Source organism: Carcharodon carcharias, chromosome 16 (assembly GCF_017639515.1).
Source record: "Carcharodon carcharias isolate sCarCar2 chromosome 16, sCarCar2.pri, whole genome shotgun sequence".
Taxonomy (NCBI): domain Eukaryota; kingdom Metazoa; phylum Chordata; class Chondrichthyes; order Lamniformes; family Lamnidae; genus Carcharodon; species Carcharodon carcharias.
Genome location: NC_054482.1, coordinates 46,117,439 through 46,139,238, shown reverse-complemented (window position 1 = coordinate 46,139,238; position 21,800 = coordinate 46,117,439). Strand labels below are relative to the sequence as shown.

The window sequence follows — 21,800 nt, the reverse complement described above, 5'->3', positions numbered from 1 at the left end:
AATGTGAGGTTATCAACTTTGGTAGGAGGAACAGTGTGCAGAGTATTTCTTAACTGGTAAGAGCTTAGAAAGTGTAGATGTACAAAGGGACCTCCTGGGTGTCCTCGTCAATAAGTGACTGAAAGCTAAAGTGAAGTTGCAGCAATTAGGAAAGCTAATGTTATGTTAGCCTTTATCGAAAGAGGATTGGGGAAACTGGGACTGTATTCTCTAGAGTTTCGAAGAACAAGAGGTGATCTCACTGAAATCTACAAAATACTTTAAGGGATAGATAGAATAGATGCAGGTAAAATGTTTCCCCTGGCTGGGCAGTCAAGAACCAGAGGACACAATTTCAAAATAAAGGGAAACTACTTAGGACCACGATGAGGAGATTTTTTTTTTCCCAGATTATTGTGAATCTTTGGAATTCTCTACCCCAGAGGACTGTAGAAGCTCAGTCAATGAGTATGTCTAAAGCAGCAATTGACAGATTTCTAAATACAAATGACATAAAGGCATATGGGGATACAGTGGGAAAAAGGCATTGAAGTGGATGATCAGCTGTGATCATATCGAATGGCAGAGCAGGCTTAATGGGCTAAATAGCCTACTCCTGCTCTTATGTTCCAATATGCTGCCATCATGTTGTAAGGGTTTGTTCAGTAGGTCTCACTAAGAGGTTCAGAGGCTTGTAAGGTTGACCAGTGGTGTTTATTGTCAACAAGTAACATTTTACCCACCAGCCATATTTAACGTCCAGCCACGCGTATACATCTCATTGCTTCCAGCTCACGACTACCACAGGGAGGATGTCCACAACAGGCAAAAAGACTGCAGCCCCCAGGTTTAATGACACAACACTGGAATGCCTTTTGGACATCATGGAGGCCCACTGTGATGTCCTCTACCCCCTGCTCTGGCTTCAGGACGGGCAGCGGCATCACCAATCCAGCATGGCAGGTGGTGGCAGCGATGGTTAGTGCCAATGTTGCACAGAAGAGGTTGGCCATCCAATGCCGATAGAAGATGAATGATCTCATCCATGCAGCCAGGGTATGGCAACCATCTCATCACTCTAAACGCACACACTCAAGCCCATCACACATTCACTGGCATCTCACTCACTGCCAGCTCAAAGGACGTCACCACCCATTCTCACACACATACCCTCGCATCTCCTCTGGAGACAGCCTCCTCAGCCTTCACCATTTTGAGACCACTTGCACAGATCAACATGTTCCCCCATACACACCTTGGGATACCCTCCTTCGTCCTGCAGCCTCTTCCCTTGCCTGAGGCCACTTATCCCCCTTCCCCTAGCAATACCTTGTCCTGCAGCTATTGAAAAGCCACCCACACCTGCCTGACCTGGTAGATAGAGACCTACTCATGAACCCCCTAAAAGTGAGGTGGTGTTTTCTGTGAAACCTGGCACTGATGACTGTGAGTGCTGACCAAAGCAAGGTAGGAAAATAAACCTTGAAGTCCCAAGCGAAGTGCAACCTGCCAGGTGCACGTCATTTATGTGCTGTTGTGAAACACATCGGCATGTTTTCCCGCCGACATGGGCAGACGATCCCGTGAGAAAGGGAAATGAGTCAGGTGGGCTGGCCTTATAATATGCTGGTGTATTAAAATGAGGATCCCCATGTCCAATTGTGGGAAATGCAGCCAGCCATATTGTCCGCTCATGCCACTGAACATGCCCGACACCAGCGGGCACGGAAAATCCCAGCCTGGCTTTCAATTCCAGATTTTAAAAAATTAATTGAATTTAAATTCCACTTGCTGCTGTAAGATTTAAACCTGCGTCCTGACAGCATTAGCCTGGGTTTTCAGATTACAAGTCCAGTGACATTGTCACTATGCCCCATCTCCCTGTGATACCTGCTGGCCATCTGTGTAGAAAGAGGCCTCTATTCTGAATTTGCTCTGCCAACGTCCTCATGGCTGTATTGAAAAGCTTAGGGGCCTTTTGGAGCTGTTGTTTATCCTTTATCTTCCTCCAGCTCCACTATATTGCATCTAAGTTTTGTACAGAAAATGAACTTCCCCTTTAAGGTTCTTTGGAATGCACTGCCTGGAAGAGTGGTGGAAGCAGATTCAATGGTAATTTTCAGAAGAGAATTGACAAATACTTGAGGTGGAAAAAATGCAGGACTATGGGGAAAGAACTTTGGAGTGGGACTAATTGGATAGCTCTTTCAAAGAACCAGCACTGGCAAAATGGGCCAGAATACCTCCTTCTGTGCTGTAAAATTCTATGATCCTACAGTCACTTAAGAACCTGCAACAGTGTCTGATTTGCCATCTTTTAATCGGAGACCTGCCAATTGAAGACTGCAATTCATGTAGGCATTGTGGCTCAACCATGCAAATAAAGGATGATTCAGAAAAGGTTCCCTGCTGACTCTTTCTCATGCTCATTTCATATTTTCTAGCTGGGAGACTAAAATTGACCCCAAGATCTTGAAGTTGTGCTGTCTTCTTATAAGAGCATAAGAAATAGGAGTTAGAGTAGGCCATATGACCTATCGAGCCTGCTTTGCTATTCAGTAATATCATGGCTGATCTTCTGTATCAATTCCGCCTTCCTGCCCTATCCCCATATCCCTTAATTCCTTTAGTGCCCCAAAACCTACTGACCTCAGCCTTGAATATATTCATCAACTGTGTATCTGGTGTTACACCCAGTCCTCGCCGAGGTCCTCCAATTTGTCATGCTCCTGGACAAGATACCCCAAATTTTTAACTTCCCGAACGGGACCCCAATTTTGTTATGCTCCCAGATGAAGAGGAATGAACTGGCTCCCCTTCTTTATTCAACCCCCTCGGTTGGTCGCAACAAGGTTAATTTAAAAAGGATTCCTTCCCTTGTGGATATCTTTTCCCAGTCCAAATGTATTTATGTTTTAGAAGCAGCCAATTTAACCAGGCTTTCTTGAGTCAAAGAAATAGGAAGTTTATTAGTTACTAAAAATGCAACACACATACACACATCAGAAGTGAGAAGTTGAGTCCAAAAATAAAAGTTTAAAAAGATGCAAATCAGTCTTTGGCTTATCTGTGAAGAGTAGATAGCGAAACATTGCGGTCATCAAGAGCTGACTTTGACCGTTGAGCAGTTGGTTTGGAGACATTTGGTTCTGCAGGTTCGCTGAAAGAGCTGTCCTGTTTCCTTTTTGACGGTGGCTTTGCTGACTTGCCTCCAACAACAGAGAGAGATAGAGACTTTTACCTGCAAGCTATAGTTGATCTTCTGCTGTGACCCTCACGGCAACACAAGCACCCCAGAACTAGAACACCCAGATCAGGTTTGCAGCTAGCTTTTTAACTCCTTTTCTTGTGTATTCCTGGAAGGGAAAAACAAACATGTCTTTTGCCCAGAACCTGCTTTCTTTCAACTTGGATCATTTCCACATTCTGAGATAGCACTCAACAGAAGATGGCTTCTGCTGGGATGTGTTAATAAGTCTCCAATGTCTCCACAGCCACAGGAGATTAAGGTTCAGTCTTTTGCATTGCCCCGCTCCCTTTCAAGTATCCCTGTCTTAAGTAGGCCTTGACACCTTTTTAGGTGCAACACTCCATGTTCTCTGTGGGCTACTCAGTCAAGTTTAATCCACATAGGGATTTTCCAGAAAGTGGTTACTTTACATTCTCAGCCAGCTTTAGCTTGTATATCTTTTTTTTTAATCCTGCTTTAAAAAGTTCAATATGCCTGTAATTTCCCCCCATCTCAATTCTAAATGACCAACCTTATTGTGAAACTAGGTCGTTCTAGATTCTCCAGCCAGAGAAAAGAGCCTCTCAGCACCTACCCTATCAAGCTGTCAAAGAATTTTATACATTTCAATGAGATCATCTCTCATTCTTCTAATCTCCAGAGTATTTAGACCAATTCTACTCAATCTCCCCTCATAGGAAAACCTTCTCATTCCAGAAATCAATCAAGTAAACCTTTGTTGCATTCCCTCTAAATTAAGTGCATACTTCCTTAGGTAAAGAAACCAAAACTACACAGTACTCCAGCTGTGATCTCAGCAAGGCAGCAAGACTTGCTTACTCTCATACTCCAAGCCCTTGCAGTAAAGGCTAACATATAATTTGCCTTGTTAATCCCTTGTGGTACTTGCATATAAACTTTCTGTGATTCATGTACAAGGATACTCAAATCCCTCTGAATATCAAAATTTAATAGTCTCTCATCTTGCAAATAAATTTTGCTCTTCCTTTCTTCCTAGCAAAGTAGACTGTTTCACACTTCCCCACTTTATATATTTTCCACCTTCTTGCCCAATCACTTAATTGGTCTGTATGCTTTTGCAACTTCTTTGTGTGCTCCTGATTGCTCAGTTTCCCACCTAGCTTTGTATCAGCAGCAAACCTGGATATATTGCACTCTTCCTCAATCCTTGCAACACTACTAGTTACACTGTGCCATTCCAAAAATGCCCTATTCTTTGTTTATTGTCCATTAATCAATTCTCAACCCATGTTAGTATACTATACCCAACCCCATGAACCCTAATCTTGTGTAACAACCTCTTGTGTCCACCTTATCAATGCCTTTTGAAAATCCAACTTTTTATATTCACTGGTTCCCTTTATCTCCCCTGCTAGTTGCACCTTAAAAAAACTCAAATGAATCCAACTTGATTTCCCTTTCATAAAGCCATGTTGACTCTGCCTAATCATATTGTGATTTTTCAAGTGCCCTATCACTCTGTCCTTAATTATTCTAGAATTTTCCCTACTACTGATACCAGGCTAACTGGACTATAGTTCCCTGTTTTTTTCTCTCCCTTTTTTCTTGAACTGCAGGTTATGTTTGCTACCTTCCAGTCTATGGGACCATTCTAGAAGTTAAGGAATCCTGGAAGATTAAAACAATCTACCCACTATCAATGCAGCCACCTCTTTTAAAACTCTAGGGTATCAGCCATTGGGCTCAGGGTATTGGTCAGCTTTTAGTTTCATTAATTTTTCCTGTGCTTTTGCTTTACCAATATTAATTACTTTAAAGTTCCTACTCTCATTAGATCCCATGGTCTCCACAATTTCTGGTATATTTTTCTTTCTCCTACTATGAAGATAGATATTTCCTTACTCACTATTATAATTTCTCCTGTCTCCCCTGGACCCATGTGTACTTCACGAATCCCTTCCTTTTGTATACTTGTAAAAGTTCTTACAATCCATTTTATATTTCCTGCTAGTTTACTGTTATTTTATTTTCTCCATCAAATCCCTGTTATCCTTTGCTGATTTTTAAAACACTCCCAGTCCTCAGGCTTACAACCCTTTTGTGGGAATATTGTAAGTTTCTTCTTTTAATTGTAGCACTCTCCCTAAAATTTTCTAGTTGGCCATGGCTGTATTACTTTTCCACTGAAGCTTTTATTCCTCAAGGGAATGCATATTTGTTGATAATTATGAATTATTTATTTAAATGGTTGCCACTAACTACTGTTATATCTTTTAAATATTCTCTCAATCTAGCCCAACCAACTTATCCCTCAAACTTCCATAATTGGTTTTGTCTAAATTTAAGACCCTTGTTTGAACATTACAGCTTCACTCAGGCTTAGTCTCGCTGCACAATTACTGGATCTAAAACAATCTATTTCCTGGTTGGTTCCTCAACAACTAGGGAGAGATAGTGGTGTAACTCTTTCGAGTACAAACCCGTTTCCATCTGTTTCAGATGAAGTTACATTTTTTCATAGTTTGTCCATTGTGAGATTTGAACTCTTGATCTTGGGGTTACAAACCCAGTACCATAACCACTTGGCTATAGTGGTAATGTCACTGGACCAGAAACCCAGGCTAATATTCTGGGGACAAGGTTTCAAATTGCACCATAGCAGCTGGTGAAATTTGAATTCAAGAAATAATCTGAAATTGAAAGCTAGTCTCAGTAATGGGGACCATGAAGTCATTGTCAATTGTCATAAAAACCCACCTGGTTCACTAATGTCCTTTAGGGAAGGAAATCTGCTATCCTCACCTGGTCTGGTCTACATGTGACTTCAGGTCCACAGGAATGTGGTTGGCTCTTAACTGCCCTCTGCAATGGTGTGACAAGCCACTCAGTTCAAGGTCAATTAGGGATTGACAACAAATGCTGGCCTTGCTGGCGATGCCCACATCTCATGAATGAATAAAGAAACAAAAAAACAGTAACTGTCCAAGGTACTTTTTGCTAAATTGATTTTCCCAATCTATATGAAGATAAAAGTCCCCCGAGTTATTCCATTACCTCTCATTTCCTGATTTGTACTCAAACACTATGATTACTGTAAAGAGATTGATAAATATTCCCACCAATGTTTTCTACCTTTTGTTGTTTCTTAGCTGCACCCATATTGATTCTATATCCTGATTTTCTGCACTAAGATCCTTTCTTCATTCTGCCTTTATCTCATCCTTTATTTTCTGGACTATCCCACCTACTTTTCTATTTTGCATGTCTTTTCTAAAAGTTAAATACCCTGGAATATTTTGTCCCCAATCTTGGTCAACCATGCAACCACAACTGAGAATTTACATGGAGGCAGTGGACCCACCCACTGGCCAGTAAATCGGGGCAAGCCTGCCTCCGCTGGCCCTGTAATCCATGACCCTGCTTTACATTGCTCAGGCAATTAGTTGCCTGCAGTCCTGGCTTTTGCCCCTCTGAAGCAAGATGTCCTGACTTCAAAAGCTGTCAGCCAATTGGATGGCAAGCAGCTCTTTGGTCCTAACAGCCACCGGGAGCAGTGGCTGCTGCTGGGACTGCAGCAGGCCTTGGACTAGTCACTATCAAGAAGGCCCTAAGTGCAGGTAAATGGTGCCGCGGCTCGTTAGGGCCAATCAGGCAGGCTCTGGTGAGGAGGGGTGCCGGGGTTGAAAGTCAATCACGGGCGCAGGAGAGTGTCTTCCAGAAGAGACGGCCCTCATAGCTGGGCGTGTCCTCTGTGGGCCATAGAATGCTCGATCAGAAGGAATTCCAAAGCCCGAGTTAAATGCTAGCAGTGGCGGAAAGAGGCCATTAAATAGCCAATGAAGGTCCTCAATTGGCCTAAGGGCGGACAGGCTGTCTGCCACCCACCCCACTGCTAATAAAATACCAGCAGAGGTGGGAAGGCAATGGGCACGGCAATCCTGCCATTCCATCCGATTTCCCCCCATGCACCTGACTCTTAGCTCTCTCCCAGGGGGTTATGAAATTCCAGTCCACATTTCAGTAATAGCTGCATGATTAAACCCATTATCTCTGTATGTGTCATTAACTCATCTATCATGAATACTTAGTTCTTCCAGATATACCACCTTTAATTTTTACTATTTTCCCTATGTGGCCTTAATTGTTAATACCCTCTTGCTATTACTAAATTCTACGAGGCAATCTGCTTAATTTTACCCAAATATATTTTGCTCTACAGCTTTGACTTTTCAGACTTATAAATTTACTCTTATATGAACACTTCCTTCTCATTATGATCTGATTCTATTCTCTCTTTGTTTTCAGCATTCTGAAACCCACTGCTGATCCAAATACTGGGCTAATGAGGCATTTGTTTGAAGACCCAGACTTAAATTAAAAACTGTCATAACTAATGTGAATAATTTTATTATGTTACTAAACAGGATTAACAAGGCGGACAATGAGAAAATGTATGGAAAGATATGAAACAATCAGATCTTTGGACCCTGCAATATTATGGAGAAAGCTGCGAATAAAGATGTCAACTTTTTCATTAACATCGTCCATTTTGAAAAAAAGCCTTTGATTATCCTGATAGACTGAAACCCTGGAAAATTCTATACAAATATAAATTTCCTCAAAAGGAGCTGTGATAGAAAGGAATTCTGTGTTTCTGTGATGTGAAAACCTAAATACAAAGTTAATATTGCAGAATGAATTCAGTTCTTTTTGTTCATTGTTCTTGTTGATAATAGAGCACATGGACCATTCTTTCCGCGAATATTGAGGCGTAGAAAAGGACAACGACCTTCTGGAAAAATTGTAACTCATATTGTGGCAAAAATGATGACAGCTGACATGGTGAGTTATTTGTTTTATTAGGTTAACTGTTTAAATATACCTGTCCATCATTTTGTCTGCAAATGTCAAGTAACAGCCCTGATGAATGTACATGATTAATAATGTACCAATGTTATTGTTCTAAGTGAAAAATAAAATTGTTTGTTCTTTGTTGGAAATACCTTAATGGCTTAGTTGTTATTTGTGCCATTCTTTGTGATGCTGAGCCATACAGGACAAGGTCACAGGTTTAATCTCCGTTTCATAAGGAGACCACTTAATCCTTCGAAAGTAAAAAAACTAAATCAGCAACTTGTCTGAGAATACAAATATTTAAATTACTAAAAGTAGCTTCACAGGTTGATAAGGCCATAAAGAGTGCAAAGAAAGTACTAAGGCTAATTTCTGAAGGAATACAAAAGCAAGGAACTAATGCTAAATTTATACAGAGCCTTGGTTAGACTGCATTTGGAGTACTGTGTACAGTTTTGGTCTCCATACTACAAAAAGGATATTGAAGCACTAGAGAAGGTGTAGAAAAGAGTTAGAAGAATGTTAGCAGCTTTGTAAGGATGTAACTATCAGGAAAGTTTGAGTAGGCTGAGATTCTTTCCTCTGAAGGGGCATCCCCACCTTTAGACCCCTCACCCCAAACTACTGACTAAGCGCCCACGTCCTCATCCTGAAATCCCTGTGAAGTACCACAAAGCCACAACTTTCTAGTCTCTTCTCCCTCTCCTTAGTTCAAAAAGCTGAAGTTCACCCATTTTTAGCTTCTTCCCTCTTTTTCTGCAGATCCACCATAGGAAAGTGCAGCAGAGGAGGAGAAGGATATGATAATGATGGTGATGAATAGGATGACAAGATTCAAGATTCGTAGCTGCATAATATTGCGGTCTCTCAAGACAGCAGCATATGCCAGGCATCCAGCCATGCCTCTAATAGCACTATACCAGGAACATGCAAGCTTACACCAAGCTGCGAAGGAGCAAGTTAACATGAGGCAAGGGCCACCTCAGTCCCATGAACCTCTAGAGCATGAGCCACCAACCATTAGGCCAATGATGTCTCAGTACTTATATCAGAATGGCTGCAGTGAATGATTTAATGCAACAGGAAGCTGGGTGCTCAACTGCTGGAAGGGGCTTCTATCCAAGTTTCCTCAATAGAAAGTTTCTCTTCACTGTTCTACACCATAGTTACCCTGGAAACTGGAACGAAAGTCATCTCTGATTTTCCAAACAAAAGAATTACTTCTTATCTTTAACAGTTCAGTTTTGCAGAATTTTGAGTTTAAGTACTCATCCAACATCATTGAGCTGTTTAATCATAGCTTTAGCAGGCCACCTTTTGGAGGGATCCTCTAGTGACTATCTGCATATTCTGAAGCAGTATGTATGCTTTTATTAAGCATTACTGTTCGGATCTGGTTCACTATGATCAATGCTTCTGTACTGCTCTTAAAGGTATAGGTTTTCAAAACCCACAATAAATGTTTTGTGCTACTTCCCCTTGCATAAATAAACCATGAGGAAGAAGTAGAACAAGGTTATAACAAACATGAGAGTGGAGAAAGGTATGCTATCAATAATATAAAATTTTTTTAGAGGCAGTCCACATGAATCTCCATGTGGATGACACAATGTCCTATTTATATTTGAGGTTGACCCTCAAAGCATGATGAAGGTTGCACACTGAAATAGACAATCCAGTGTTCTTTTTAATTTGTTCCACATGGAAATAGACTGCTCCACTTTTTGCTCTTGAATTATTTACGTTATCCGCAATATGTTTTCATTTGATAGCTTCCTTGTTTCAAATAGGAGTGAAAATGGATACAGTTACGCTTGCTTTCTGCAGGTTAAGGATTTCTCTGCTAATACACTAATTCAACAACATGACAACTTAGATGCATCCTTGGACAATTGCTTCAGTGGTGACACGGTGGTAATTTTTCCAGGAGAATATCATGCCTCAGGATTTGGAATGCTAACGGATGATATCATTATTAGAGGTATGTCTTGAAACAATGTATATATATTCTTATTATTGATTTTGATTTTATCCTAATTGCAACTAGAGGTGTGTAAATATGGAAGAATATTAGGTACAGTCTATTTGAGAGAATTCAACCATTGCATAGAAGGCTCCTAACTAGTATAATCCTTAATAATCTTCCTGCCCTGGTGTTGCTTCATTTGAATCTTTGTACATTATATTGTTGAGGTATCTGTTTCCTCTTCAATCAAAGCAAAATCTCTGTTAAATAAAAATAAATCGTGGGAAAATCCCCAGTTCAATTGTGGAAAGTTCTTAATGATCACCATGTTCAGGTGGTTTTGCCACTTGGATGGCAGCCAATCTTAACTTTGATTTTGAATGCTTTGGTAATTAGGCAGATTGTACTGAAATTTAACCTCAAAATTATTGTTGCGATATTAGGAATTGACACTCAATGTATTCAAGTGCATTCCTATTTTAATGCAAACATTAACTCATTTATTTTATATGTTAATACCTCTGCTAAAATAACAAAGGAATGGTATATGAATGTCATTTAAGAGAATGGAAGAATGAAAACTGTATTTTCTCACTTTGTTGCTCTACATTTAATGCACTACATTATTTCCCAACCAATTGATCACTGAATTCTATTCACTTTGTTTTTAGAGGATTGACCTAAAAGGTCAAACTCTGATTCTTTCGCCACAAATGCTGCTAAACTGCTGAGTATTTCCAGCATTTTCTGTTTTCATTCCCTAGATCACGTGTGTGGCCTGTTGCACCTATGTGGGCCTTTAACGCCATCGAAGCCCCTGACCAAGGGAAGGCACCAGAGCTTGGCTGAAGGAGCAGCTGTTTCACTTCAAAGATTTCTCTCCAACAGCAACAGCAGCAGATGAGGAACAGACCATGTCTGTTGCAACACTGGAAAGCTCACAGGATGCATTGTCATATGAAGACTCTGTTCCATTTTATTCCTGGGCACCTTCCACCAGTGCAGATACACTGATGAGGGTGGGCTTTGTTCCACATACAGAATAGGTGGCACAATCTGCTGCGCACAGGAGGAGGTAATGGAGGCAGTGACAACAGTGGACAGTTCCCCTCAAAGGAGTGCGGAGAGGCTGAGATGGCAAGCCTTGGGTATTATCAACAAAACAGCAGAGACTTCAGCTATTGTGTCATATGTGTGAAGATCTGTTGGAGTTTCCAAAGGCTGAGAGGTCTCATGCGCAAATTATGGAGGAGTCTACCCATGACATGAGTGGCTACACACCTCTGGCATGTGAACACACACCGTCCTCCATTAAGAGAGTAACAACCCTTATTGAGAGACACATGGAGCATTGCACTGAGTGGATACAGGGTGTGTACACAGACCTCCGAAGCATGGTCTCTTCCATGAGGGCTATGGAGTGATGAATGGGTGAAATGGGCCAGCTGCCCATCTCCCTTTTGCCAGGAGATCAACCATTCCAGGTGACCATAGGAGTGCATGAAAGGGCAGAAATGGGTAGGCTCTAGGCAATGGGGCTCCTTTCAAGGCACTTCGATAGCTGGCAGTGTTTGTATGTGTCCTCTGCCAGTTGGTGTTGTGTACAGGGGCCAGAAGCCATGACTTCAGTGATTACTCCTTGTCCCCCAGGATCCAACTATGAAGACGTTTGGAAAGCCTGACGAGCTGACGCAATCGGGACTGTCTAAGGATGTAGGAGCCGTAGCAGCTTCCTGGAAACTTCACACACCATATATGATCTGCTTATAGTGGTCGCAGACAACTTGCACATTAATGGAGTGAATCTTCCCCTATTTTTTACAAAGGTGCCTGGCTGCTCTGAGGGAATCTTGATGGCCACATAAGTCGTGTCAGTAACTCCCTGCATCTGGGGAAATCCAGCCATGGCCTTGATGCCAACTTCCCTCTCAATCTGACTGGCCTGATTGGTTGTGAATTTGGTATACTGGACTTCCCAATGTACCTTGTATCTGTGACCTCCTTTAGGTCAGGTACCTATGCTTTGATCAGTTGCAAGCATCAAAACACCATGCAAATGAGGCATGGTTGATTTCCGTGATTGGCCATCTGCTGGAGGCCCCCATGATAAAGATGGATGCAGCACACACAACAAGAGGACACTAGTACTTATACCCAGCCACCCTCAGATCAAATTTGTTGACAGGGACAGGCAGCAAGCCATGAAGGCTGAAAAGGATAAATGCCACCCTTTTCCCAGACTCAGCAGGAAAAAAAGACTTGCACTTATACTTGCCTTTCATGACCTCAAGATATGCCAAAGCACTTTAAACTAATTAAGAACTTTTGAAGTGTAGTCACTGTCATAATGTAAGAAATATGGCAGCCATCTGTGCACAGCAAGAACCCATAAAAGCAGTGTGATAATGACAAGATAATCTGTTTAGATGTTGCTTGAGGAATAGATACTGGCCAGGACACCACGGAGAATTCCCTACTCTTCTGTGAAATAGTGTTTCAGCATTTTTTATGTCCATCTGAAAGAACAGATGGAGTCTTGGTTTATGTCTCATCTGAAAAACGACACCTCCAACATTACAGCACTCCCTCAGAGCTTCACTAGAGAGGCAGCCTTGATTTTGTGCTCAACTCCCGGAAGTGACTTTTGAACTCATAACTTCCTGGCTCAGAGACAAGAGACCTATCCACGGCACCACAGAAGACTAATGTTTCTGGACACTCCCTAGAAGGTCCCGAAGCCATCAGCCAGTGCCCCTACTACAGGTCAAGGGGTGATTAAAATTACCTTAATCTAGAGAAACAGTTGAGGTCAGGTCAGATCAGATGGAGAACTCTACAATGTTTCCTGGGAATGGGGAGGACAAGAACCAATTCAAATATTTGCTGCTCTCAAATATTCCTGTTATACGTTCTTACTAATGTCATTTTTTCAATCATGCTGACATAAATGTGGTACTAAAATCCCAAATATAACAAAATAATTAGATCAATTTTAGGGTGTTACTGAGTCTTACAGGGACTAATTGAGGGCTCCTAATTTTTAATAATTTAACTTTCCTGTCTTCAGACTGCTCATAGTGGTTGTATGATATGGAGAACTTCAAATACGTATTTTCAACTTGTGAAAAATTCTTTGCTGGCAGACTGTTTTAGTAGTAACATTGAAATTTAAAGACCTTTATAGATAAGAATGTGATTGCTATTTCAATAAAAGGTGGTGCAAGTAATTGCCATTGTTAAAACTTATATATTCAGGATAAAGATATATTTGCATCATTAACAGGAGCTGGAAGCCGTGAAGAAATCGTAATCTTTTCAGATCCTACGCAAGACAATTTTGTGGCATCAAAATCCCAAAACATTAGCTTAGTTCATCTGACTTTAGTACAGCGGGGAACTACTGATGGCATTGTGGTAGTAGAATCTGGTCACATGACTCTTGAAGATTGTCTTTTAAAATGTGAAGGCACTGGCGTTTGTGTTCTCACAGGAGCAGCCTTAACGATGAAAAACTGTGAACTGACAGGAGCTCAGGTTAGTATGACATGGTGACAAATAGAAACCAGTCACTGCATAAGTATTGCATCGCTATTCAGAAACATCTAACTTGACTTATGCTTTGACCTTACTATGGTTAGGAAGACAAAAATGGGTAAGAAAGTAAATTGTGAAGAGGACATAAAAGGCTACAAAGGGATTTAAATAGGTTAAGTGAGTGGGCACAGATTTGGCAAATGGAGTATAATGTGGGAAAATGTGAAATTGTCCATCTTGGCAGAAAATAAAAAAGAAGCATATTATCTAAATGGCGAGAGACTGCAGAGCTTTGAGATGCAGAGAGATCTGAGTGTCCTAGTGCATGAATCGCAAAAGGTTATTGTGCAGGTACAGCAACTAATTAGGAAAGCTAATAGAATGTTTATTGTGAGAGGAATTAAATGCAAAAGTTGAGAGGTGATGCTTCAGTTATATAGGGTATTGGTGAGACCACATCTGGAGTACTGTGTGCAGCATTGGTCTCCTTATTTAAGGAAGGATGTAAATACGTTGGAAGCAGTTCAAAGAAGATTTAATAGACTTAATACCTGGAATGGAAGGATTGTCTTGTGAGGTAAGATTGGACAGGCTAGGTTGTATCCACTGGAGTTTAGAAGATTAAGTGGTGACTAGATTGAAACATATAAGATCCTGAGGGGTCTTGACAGGGTGGATGTGGAAAGGATGTTTCCTCTTTTGGGAGAATCTATAACTAGGAGTCACTGATTAAAAATAAGGGGTCGTCCATTTAAGACAGCAATGAGGAGAAATTTTTTCTCTCAGAGGTTTGTGAGTCTTTGGAACTCTCTCCCTCAAAAGGCGGTGGAAACCGAGACTTTTGAGTATTTTTAAGGCAGAGTGAGATGGATTCTTGATGAGCAAGGGGGTGAAAGGTTATCAGCAGTGGGTGGAAATGTGGAGTTGAGGTTACAACCGGATCAGCCATGATCTTATTGAATGACAGAACAAACTTGAGCGGTCAAGTAGCCTACTCCTGCTCCTAACTTATATGTTCATAAAATGTCACTGGATGCAATGAGTTGTACTGGCCAAATGCAATTGTGAAACTGCTATCTAGTACTAGAACTGATAGATATTCTTTCACTAGTCCATCAGGTTAAAATCAGTTTTTTTGCTAATCTAGAAGCCAAAACTCATTATGTCTCTTTGTGTCTCTTTGTTTTTGCTTTCTCCACACTGTTTAGATCTATCACATAATCTCCTCTCCAGACTGGGGTTCTGATGAGTGAACACCAGCAGGGACAATTTAAAGACATACATAGGGACCAATGTTCATGTCTAAGAGAATAAGTCAGCTGTCCTCAAGAGAGCAGACTGTGCTCATTGTAACTTTGAGTTTTCATGAGTGGAGTTCCCAGCAGTATTCATCAGTTTGATAGAACTTAAAAGGAGATCCTTAAACTCACAGTCATTAGCATGTTCCTCTAATCGCAAGTCAGAGGAAACAGGGATCCTGCCATTATAACATACCTTTTATAATTGACATGTATGAGTAGGCACAAGGGTTCCATCACAACAGCACAGACATGAAAAACATCATGCAAGGATATCGCTCTCATGTGAATGGCATAGCCAACTGCAGGTATTCTTGTGGTAATGTAAGGAGAGAAAAGGATTAAAGATTGGGTTTGAATCCATATTTATCCTGGATTTAAACATAACAGCAAAAGAGAGAATAATTCACAAACATGATGATTCTTTGAAGAATTACCATAGTAAAATGAAGAACTCTAGGATGAAAAAATAGAGCAATACATTTAAGAAGAATGAAAATATTGATGTTGTACCAAATAAATCCTGTATATCTAATGTTTGTCCTGTTAGTTTCCTGTGTATAGTCAAGAATTAAAATATTCCCCAGTACCTTCCTTTTCAACTCACCAATTAGTGACTCCTTGCCAGCATAGCTTCCCCCTCCCTATTGGAAAAGATGCATTACACAGAGAGTGACTACATATTTTATCCAATAGGTGTATGGGAAAATCTGTTAGGAATCTTCTCACAGACAAAAAAAACTTTTTCCTTTGTGGGCTTGATGGTGGTGGCCTTCTTTGTTGTGTCCTACATAGATAGTTCCTACATGCAATTACATCACATTGTACAATTGTCACTAGCACCCTAACTATTATATCAAAAAATTAATACGTATCATTGATGCATCTGATACTCTTTCATTTGGCATTCGATGGCAGTGTGCAGGCAGGTTGGTGACCGCAGCTTCTACCTCTATAGCTAGTAATCATTATTCTTCTCAGAATAGAGAGCCCACGAAGAAGGGGTTGAGCTTAGGGATGTGGCATTTCCACAATTATTCCTGGCATATTAACCTTAGTAGGGTCGTTTTTGTTGACCATCAACTACTTTGGGAACCAAGCGAGTCAAAACACTGAACACTGTGATCACCAATCAACCCCTGTAGAGCTAGGATTCCCAGAATAAACTTTTTCTCAGAATATTTGTAGAGGCATGGTGCAGACGTACAGAAATGAATCTATCAGCTCAGCATCTGACTAGAGTATGAGATAAAGTAGAGCTAAACTAAACCACCCAAATGGAGGTCAGGCTATTTTGCAGAATTAGGGCTATCAAGAGGTAGACTTTGTTTTACAGGACAAAAGATGATTAATATTCTACACCAAATTCAGGAACCCTAGAACAGTATTTACTCTTCTTATTCTTTCTTTGTATCAAATGCACCTTTTGTCATGGTGACCAAAACTGAAGGCAGTACAGTCTAATCCTAATTTTGTTAGTAAAAATCGTTGAATTATTCAATAATTTGAATTATTAAACAGGTAAATAACATAACCAAGTGGAAATGTTGTGAATTTTGAATAACAAATTAGTTTAAATTAAGCATCTTTGAATTAAGACAAGTAGACTGCATCCTGAGTGTGGCCTGGCCTGAGCAAAACTACACAAAGCATGTATTCTACTGTTCTGCCTATACATCCTAGCATTCTAATATTATTTAAAGTTTTGATCACATTCTTTGAAGATTGAAATTGATAAGGTAGACTTTCAACTTGCTGTCTGGTTGTGAAGGTAGTGTTGCAGATAGGGTGGTTTCTATAACAGACACCCAATCCTTCAAGCTAATATTTAGCCTAGACAGTAAATGCAAAATCTATCCAATGATGTGTCTACAAATCCTAAGGCTCCTTATATTAATTCACTTTAATGTATATTATGATCCACATTTGTCAACAAGTGGTGGTGCATGGTTCATCATGGGATCAGCTGAGTGGCCTTTTTTTATTTGATACTCCCATGCTGCAAAATGATTATTGAACCTAGGTTGCTTTGATAGGTTAGCCTATCAAATTTCATTTCAAAGCCTATTAAAATTTCACCTTAGCTGGTAATTTCATCATCTGTAGTTTTTGGTATTCAATTTGGTATTTAATTAAATTCAATGTTATAATGTCAAACTTGCAGTCTTAATGTTAACAGGGTCCAGGAGTTGAACTATACCCGGGAAGTGTTGCTTGTTTGGAAGGAAATGATATTCACAAATGCAGCAATATTAAAAGTTCTGATGTCCTCAAGAGTATGTTGGGAGGAATTAAACTGAAGGTAAGTCTAGAGTAATGGTCATTTTCACTTAGATAAAAGTATTTTTGAAGAGTAATTTGATGATAGAGAATTGATTAAGTTGGAAATATAAGCCATTTAGTAATGGAAACTTTGAAACATATTCCGTTGAAATGCATTTAAATGATCCTGAGAAAGGCATTTTAATGTTATTACTTTTCTACTGTGTAATCTACAAATCAGTATATAAATCCTGTACCTGGAGATAACATTTTGTGTTGCAAAGGGCAGTGTTTCTGTTAAATAGTTCTCAAAAAGATGACCTGTAAAAACATGGTTGTGAATTATTACTTCTATTATAAATAGTTCAAATGGATTGTAGACTTTACTTGGGTTCTATAATAACAAGGTGTAATGATAGATTTTTTGCCTGAATATTCTTCCCGTATCTGCCCTCCTCTCCTGAAGGTGCTGGCTGATGCTGAGTAGTCTTTCCACAGGCACAAGTGGTCTTCGGAGGGCATCCTATCCATGGCCAGCTCTGTTCTCAGCTCATATCCTCACATGCAGTTCCATTGGTGATCATAAGAGTCAGGTTTTGGAGCCCCACCTGATATTATTTCTCCTCCCTAGTTCAAGTAAACCATAGTGTCCCAGTTACTGCCCTGACTAAAATTAACTAACTCATCATAAAGTGAGAGTATAACATGGAACCTTTGGGTTGTGGATAACTTAGTACCTTGGTCATCATAGATTTGCAATTTGTTCAAAATGTTCATTTTCTGAGTTTAAGCCTCAACCACCAGAAGAACATATCAGAAATTTGAAGGAAAATTATGGACATCCCACACCCTAACTTCCAACATATCTTTCAACAAAATTTTTAATGCCTCATTCCCATGAGCTATCTTTATAGAATGAAAATCACAGAAAGAGGTCATGCATGCCCAGCTGATCTGTGTTGGTGGCTCTGATCTACGTGAGCTCCTCCCCTTCCCTTTTCACATTACCTCATCACCATATCCTTCTATTCCTTTCACCCTCGTGTATTTATCTAGCATCTCCTTAAATCTATCTATACTGTTCGCCTCAGCTACTCCTTGTGGTAGCAAGTTCTACATCAGTCACTCTGAGGAAAGAAGTTTCTCCTAAATTCCCAATTAGATTTATATTATATTTATGGTCCCTAGCTATGATTTCAGAAACATCTTCTCTAAGTCTACCCTATTACCAAACCCTTCCATAACTTGAAGACCTTAAGACCTCCTAGCCTTCTCTTTTCTGGAGAAAAGAGCCCCAGCCTGTCCAATCCTTACCATGTTATAGCCTTTCAGTTCTGTATCACACTGCTGAATCCTTTTTGCACCTTTCACCAGTGCCTCTACATCCTTTTTATAATATGTATAAAAACTGTTTATTATTTTTTTTGCAAGTTTGATCTAACCAAGGTGCAATACAAATTGAACATATCTTCTCTGCTTTTCAAGTCCATCCTTTTAGAAAGGAACCCTAGTGCTATCCTCTCAAGTTCTTGAATTTTTTGACATCTCCCAAATTCTACAACTTCATGTTTGAATGTCTTCAGTCAGGTTTTTCTGCCTGCCTGAGTACTGAAACAGCCCTTATCAAAGTCACAAATGACATCATTTGTGATTGTGACTGTGACTGGGGTAAACTAACCTTCCTCATCCTTCACAATCTATTTGCAACCTTTAACACTGTTGATCCCACTATCCTCCATCATCCAGTGGGGTGGGACTGCCCTTGCCTGGTTTTATATTTACCTAGCCTGTCGTAGCTAGAGAATCAATTGCACTGGCTTTTCTTCTCACTCCCACACTGTTATCCCTGGATTCCCCAAAACTTTCATTCTAGGCCCTTTCCTATTTCTCGTCTACATGAGCTCCTTCCCTTCCCTTTTCAAGTTACCTCATCACCATATCCTTCTATTCCTTTCACCCTCATGCATTTATCTAGCATCTCCTTAAATCTATCTATACTGTTCATCACACCAAGTCCCTTTTACCAATTGCCCTTTCCCCACTGACTTTAGCTCCTGGTTTGGCAATACCTCAATTTTAAAACTATCTTCCTTGTTTTCACATCTCTCCAATCGCCTCCCTATCTCTGTAACTTCCTCCAGTCTTTGAGATCTCCAATTCTGCCCTCTTGCATATCTCCAATTTTTATCACTTCACCATTGAAGACCATAAGACATAGGAGCAGAAATTAGGCCAAACTTAGCCAGAATACCCTCAGTTCCTTCATCTAGATCATTAATGTATAAAGTGAAAAGTTGTAGTTGCAACACTGACCCTTGCGGAACTCCACTAGTCACCAGCCACCATCCTGAGAAGGACCCCATTATCCCCAATCTCTGTCTCCTGCCAGACAGCCAATCTTCTATCCATGCTAGTACCTTGCCTCTAACACCATGGGCTCTTCTTACTGAGCAGCCTCCTGTGCGGCACCTTGTCAAAGGCCTTCTGGAAGTCCAAGTAGATAACATCCTTTGGCTCGCCTGTGTCTAACCAACTTGTTACCTCCTCAAAGAATTCTAACAGATTTGTCAGGCATGACCTCCCCTTGATGAAACCATGCTGAAGGACATGTCTTCAGCTGCCTACACCCTAAGCTCTGAAATTCCTAAACATCTCCTTCTTCCTGGACAAAGCTTTTGGCTATCTGTCCTAATATCTCCTTATATGGCATGGTGGTTATATAAATACAAGTTGTCGAGATGTGTTTCCAGCATGCAAGGTTCCCACTAGGAGCACCAATTTAAAAATGTATTCCTCTTTATATTCTGGGATCAAGACAGATTGAAGGGTCACTTGAGTAATGGCTGATATTTCATTAAATGAACACTGCTTTTTTTAGGTTCTGCCTCCACCAAAACTGAAACTTCATAACAATTATGTCCATTCCAATAATGGCTACGGTGTTACCATAATTCAGCCTGATGACAGACATTGCTGTGAAGCAGATGAGGAGGTACTGGAATGCGCTGCAGGAGGTGATAAGAGAGATGATCTTGTCAAGGCAATGCAAAATATGAGTCTTGAAATGAACAATAATAAGTTTGAAAACAATTCAATGGGAGAAATAGGTGTCATTGTTTGTTAATTACTCTGATGTGAAAGAATATTGCAGAGTTAGAAACTCTGTGTTTAACATTTGTCTTGAATCAAAAACATATTTCTAACTACCTGTTTAGTAATATTTGTTTCATAATTTTTTAAATTGGTAATAAACACATTGATGTTTTAAAAAGTGGTACAGCTGAGATATTCATGCAAACTAAATCAAAAATAGTTTAGAAGTTATCTGTATAGTAAACTGTTTCAACTATCTTCTATCAATATGTTGGTCAGTAATGGTGGTCTTCATTAACGTGTGCTTTAGCTGGACTTCAAACTTGCTTTTTGCTACCAGCATTGATAAGAATATATATTTAAAAGCTGATTAAAGATTTGGGACTTGTTTTTTCTAGGTTCATAAATTTTCCATAACTTTGTTACATTTTCTATATTTAAATAACCTGCAGAAAAGTTGAACATTTTGTAAGCTTGTGACAAACTAAATGGCATGGAATTATTACAAAATTGCCATATTGATATGGATTACAGCTGATTTGATGGAAAGCAATAGTTTAATGTCTTAAGGAAATTTACCCAAAATGGTGTAACCCAAGTTCTCAGAAGACAAAACTGACACTCTGTATGGGTCCATAAAGCATATAATAAAAATCTTTGATGCCTAACATCTGAGAGCACTCATGATCTACAGATGAAAAAATGTATTTTCACTACAGTTTATTGCTGTATAATTAAGGGTGTAATGGAATATGTATGCATTTAATTAAATGATATACGATTTCACTATCAGATGCATTGTCTGCATTATGAGCAGTCAGTGTAAGTATGTGAACTCTGCAGAACTGCAAATTTTGTGCAGATTGATTTAAAATCTATAAGCCCTGAACTTTGAAATAAAATAAATCTGCATCTGAATCAGACTTACTGATTTAGAGATGTCTGATTACATCTGTTAGTTTTCAGATTTAACGTAGCAACTAAGGAAATATTGACAACCAGCAAAATGATACTGATCCTGGAATTCATACTGATCACTTTTGTTCCATCATTACTGATGCACCAGGTAAAACTGTCAGTCAAGCTACAAGGATATAGATCGTGAATTTAAAGGAAACAACCATTTTGTGATAGCAAATCCAAAGCCTCAAGCCGGTTTTTGGGACTATGATATTTCTCCCCTTCTCCTTCTTTTGTTAAAGGCCAATATAGTGGATCCACGGGCCAGTCAACTGTTGCAAAAACAGTTACACCAGAAACTTAGATGAGTTAACCATTAGTTAAGGAACTATTACTATAGATGCTTCATTAGGACACATACTTCATTCTCAAGGATGCCAGTTGAGCATCTTGTGCCATCTTGTGGGATTGTTCATTATCTACTTGCCCAAAGCTGAAATCAGGTAAGAATCTTGATGCACAACATAAACTACTTTTATTGTCAAGGCGGATAACGGGAGTCAGGAAAATTCCCGGCCCAGCCCCATAGTGGGAGAAAGTGCCTGCAAAGGCGGGACCTTCCTTCCTGGAGGAGTGGGCTGGAGTTGCGCCAGCAAGGAAGAAGTTTGGAGGCAGCCACAAGGGCTTCCTGGTGCAGAGGCAG

General features: G+C 40.0%; 1 protein-coding gene across 1 annotated transcript in view; it reads left to right on the top strand.

The window, feature by feature from the left end:
- Positions 1-20,228, top strand: part of LOC121288941 (testicular spindle-associated protein SHCBP1L-like) — a 102,327-nt gene extending 82,099 nt beyond the window's left edge. The window contains exons 6-10 of the mRNA XM_041207807.1: positions 7,927-8,032; positions 9,872-10,025; positions 13,294-13,544; positions 17,022-17,144; positions 19,983-20,228. Of these exons, the coding sequence (XP_041063741.1) occupies positions 7,927-8,032; positions 9,872-10,025; positions 13,294-13,544; positions 17,022-17,144; positions 19,983-20,228 (880 nt within the window). The remainder of the gene's footprint in view (positions 1-7,926; positions 8,033-9,871; positions 10,026-13,293; positions 13,545-17,021; positions 17,145-19,982) is intronic.
- Positions 20,229-21,800: the final 1,572 nt, after the last annotated feature.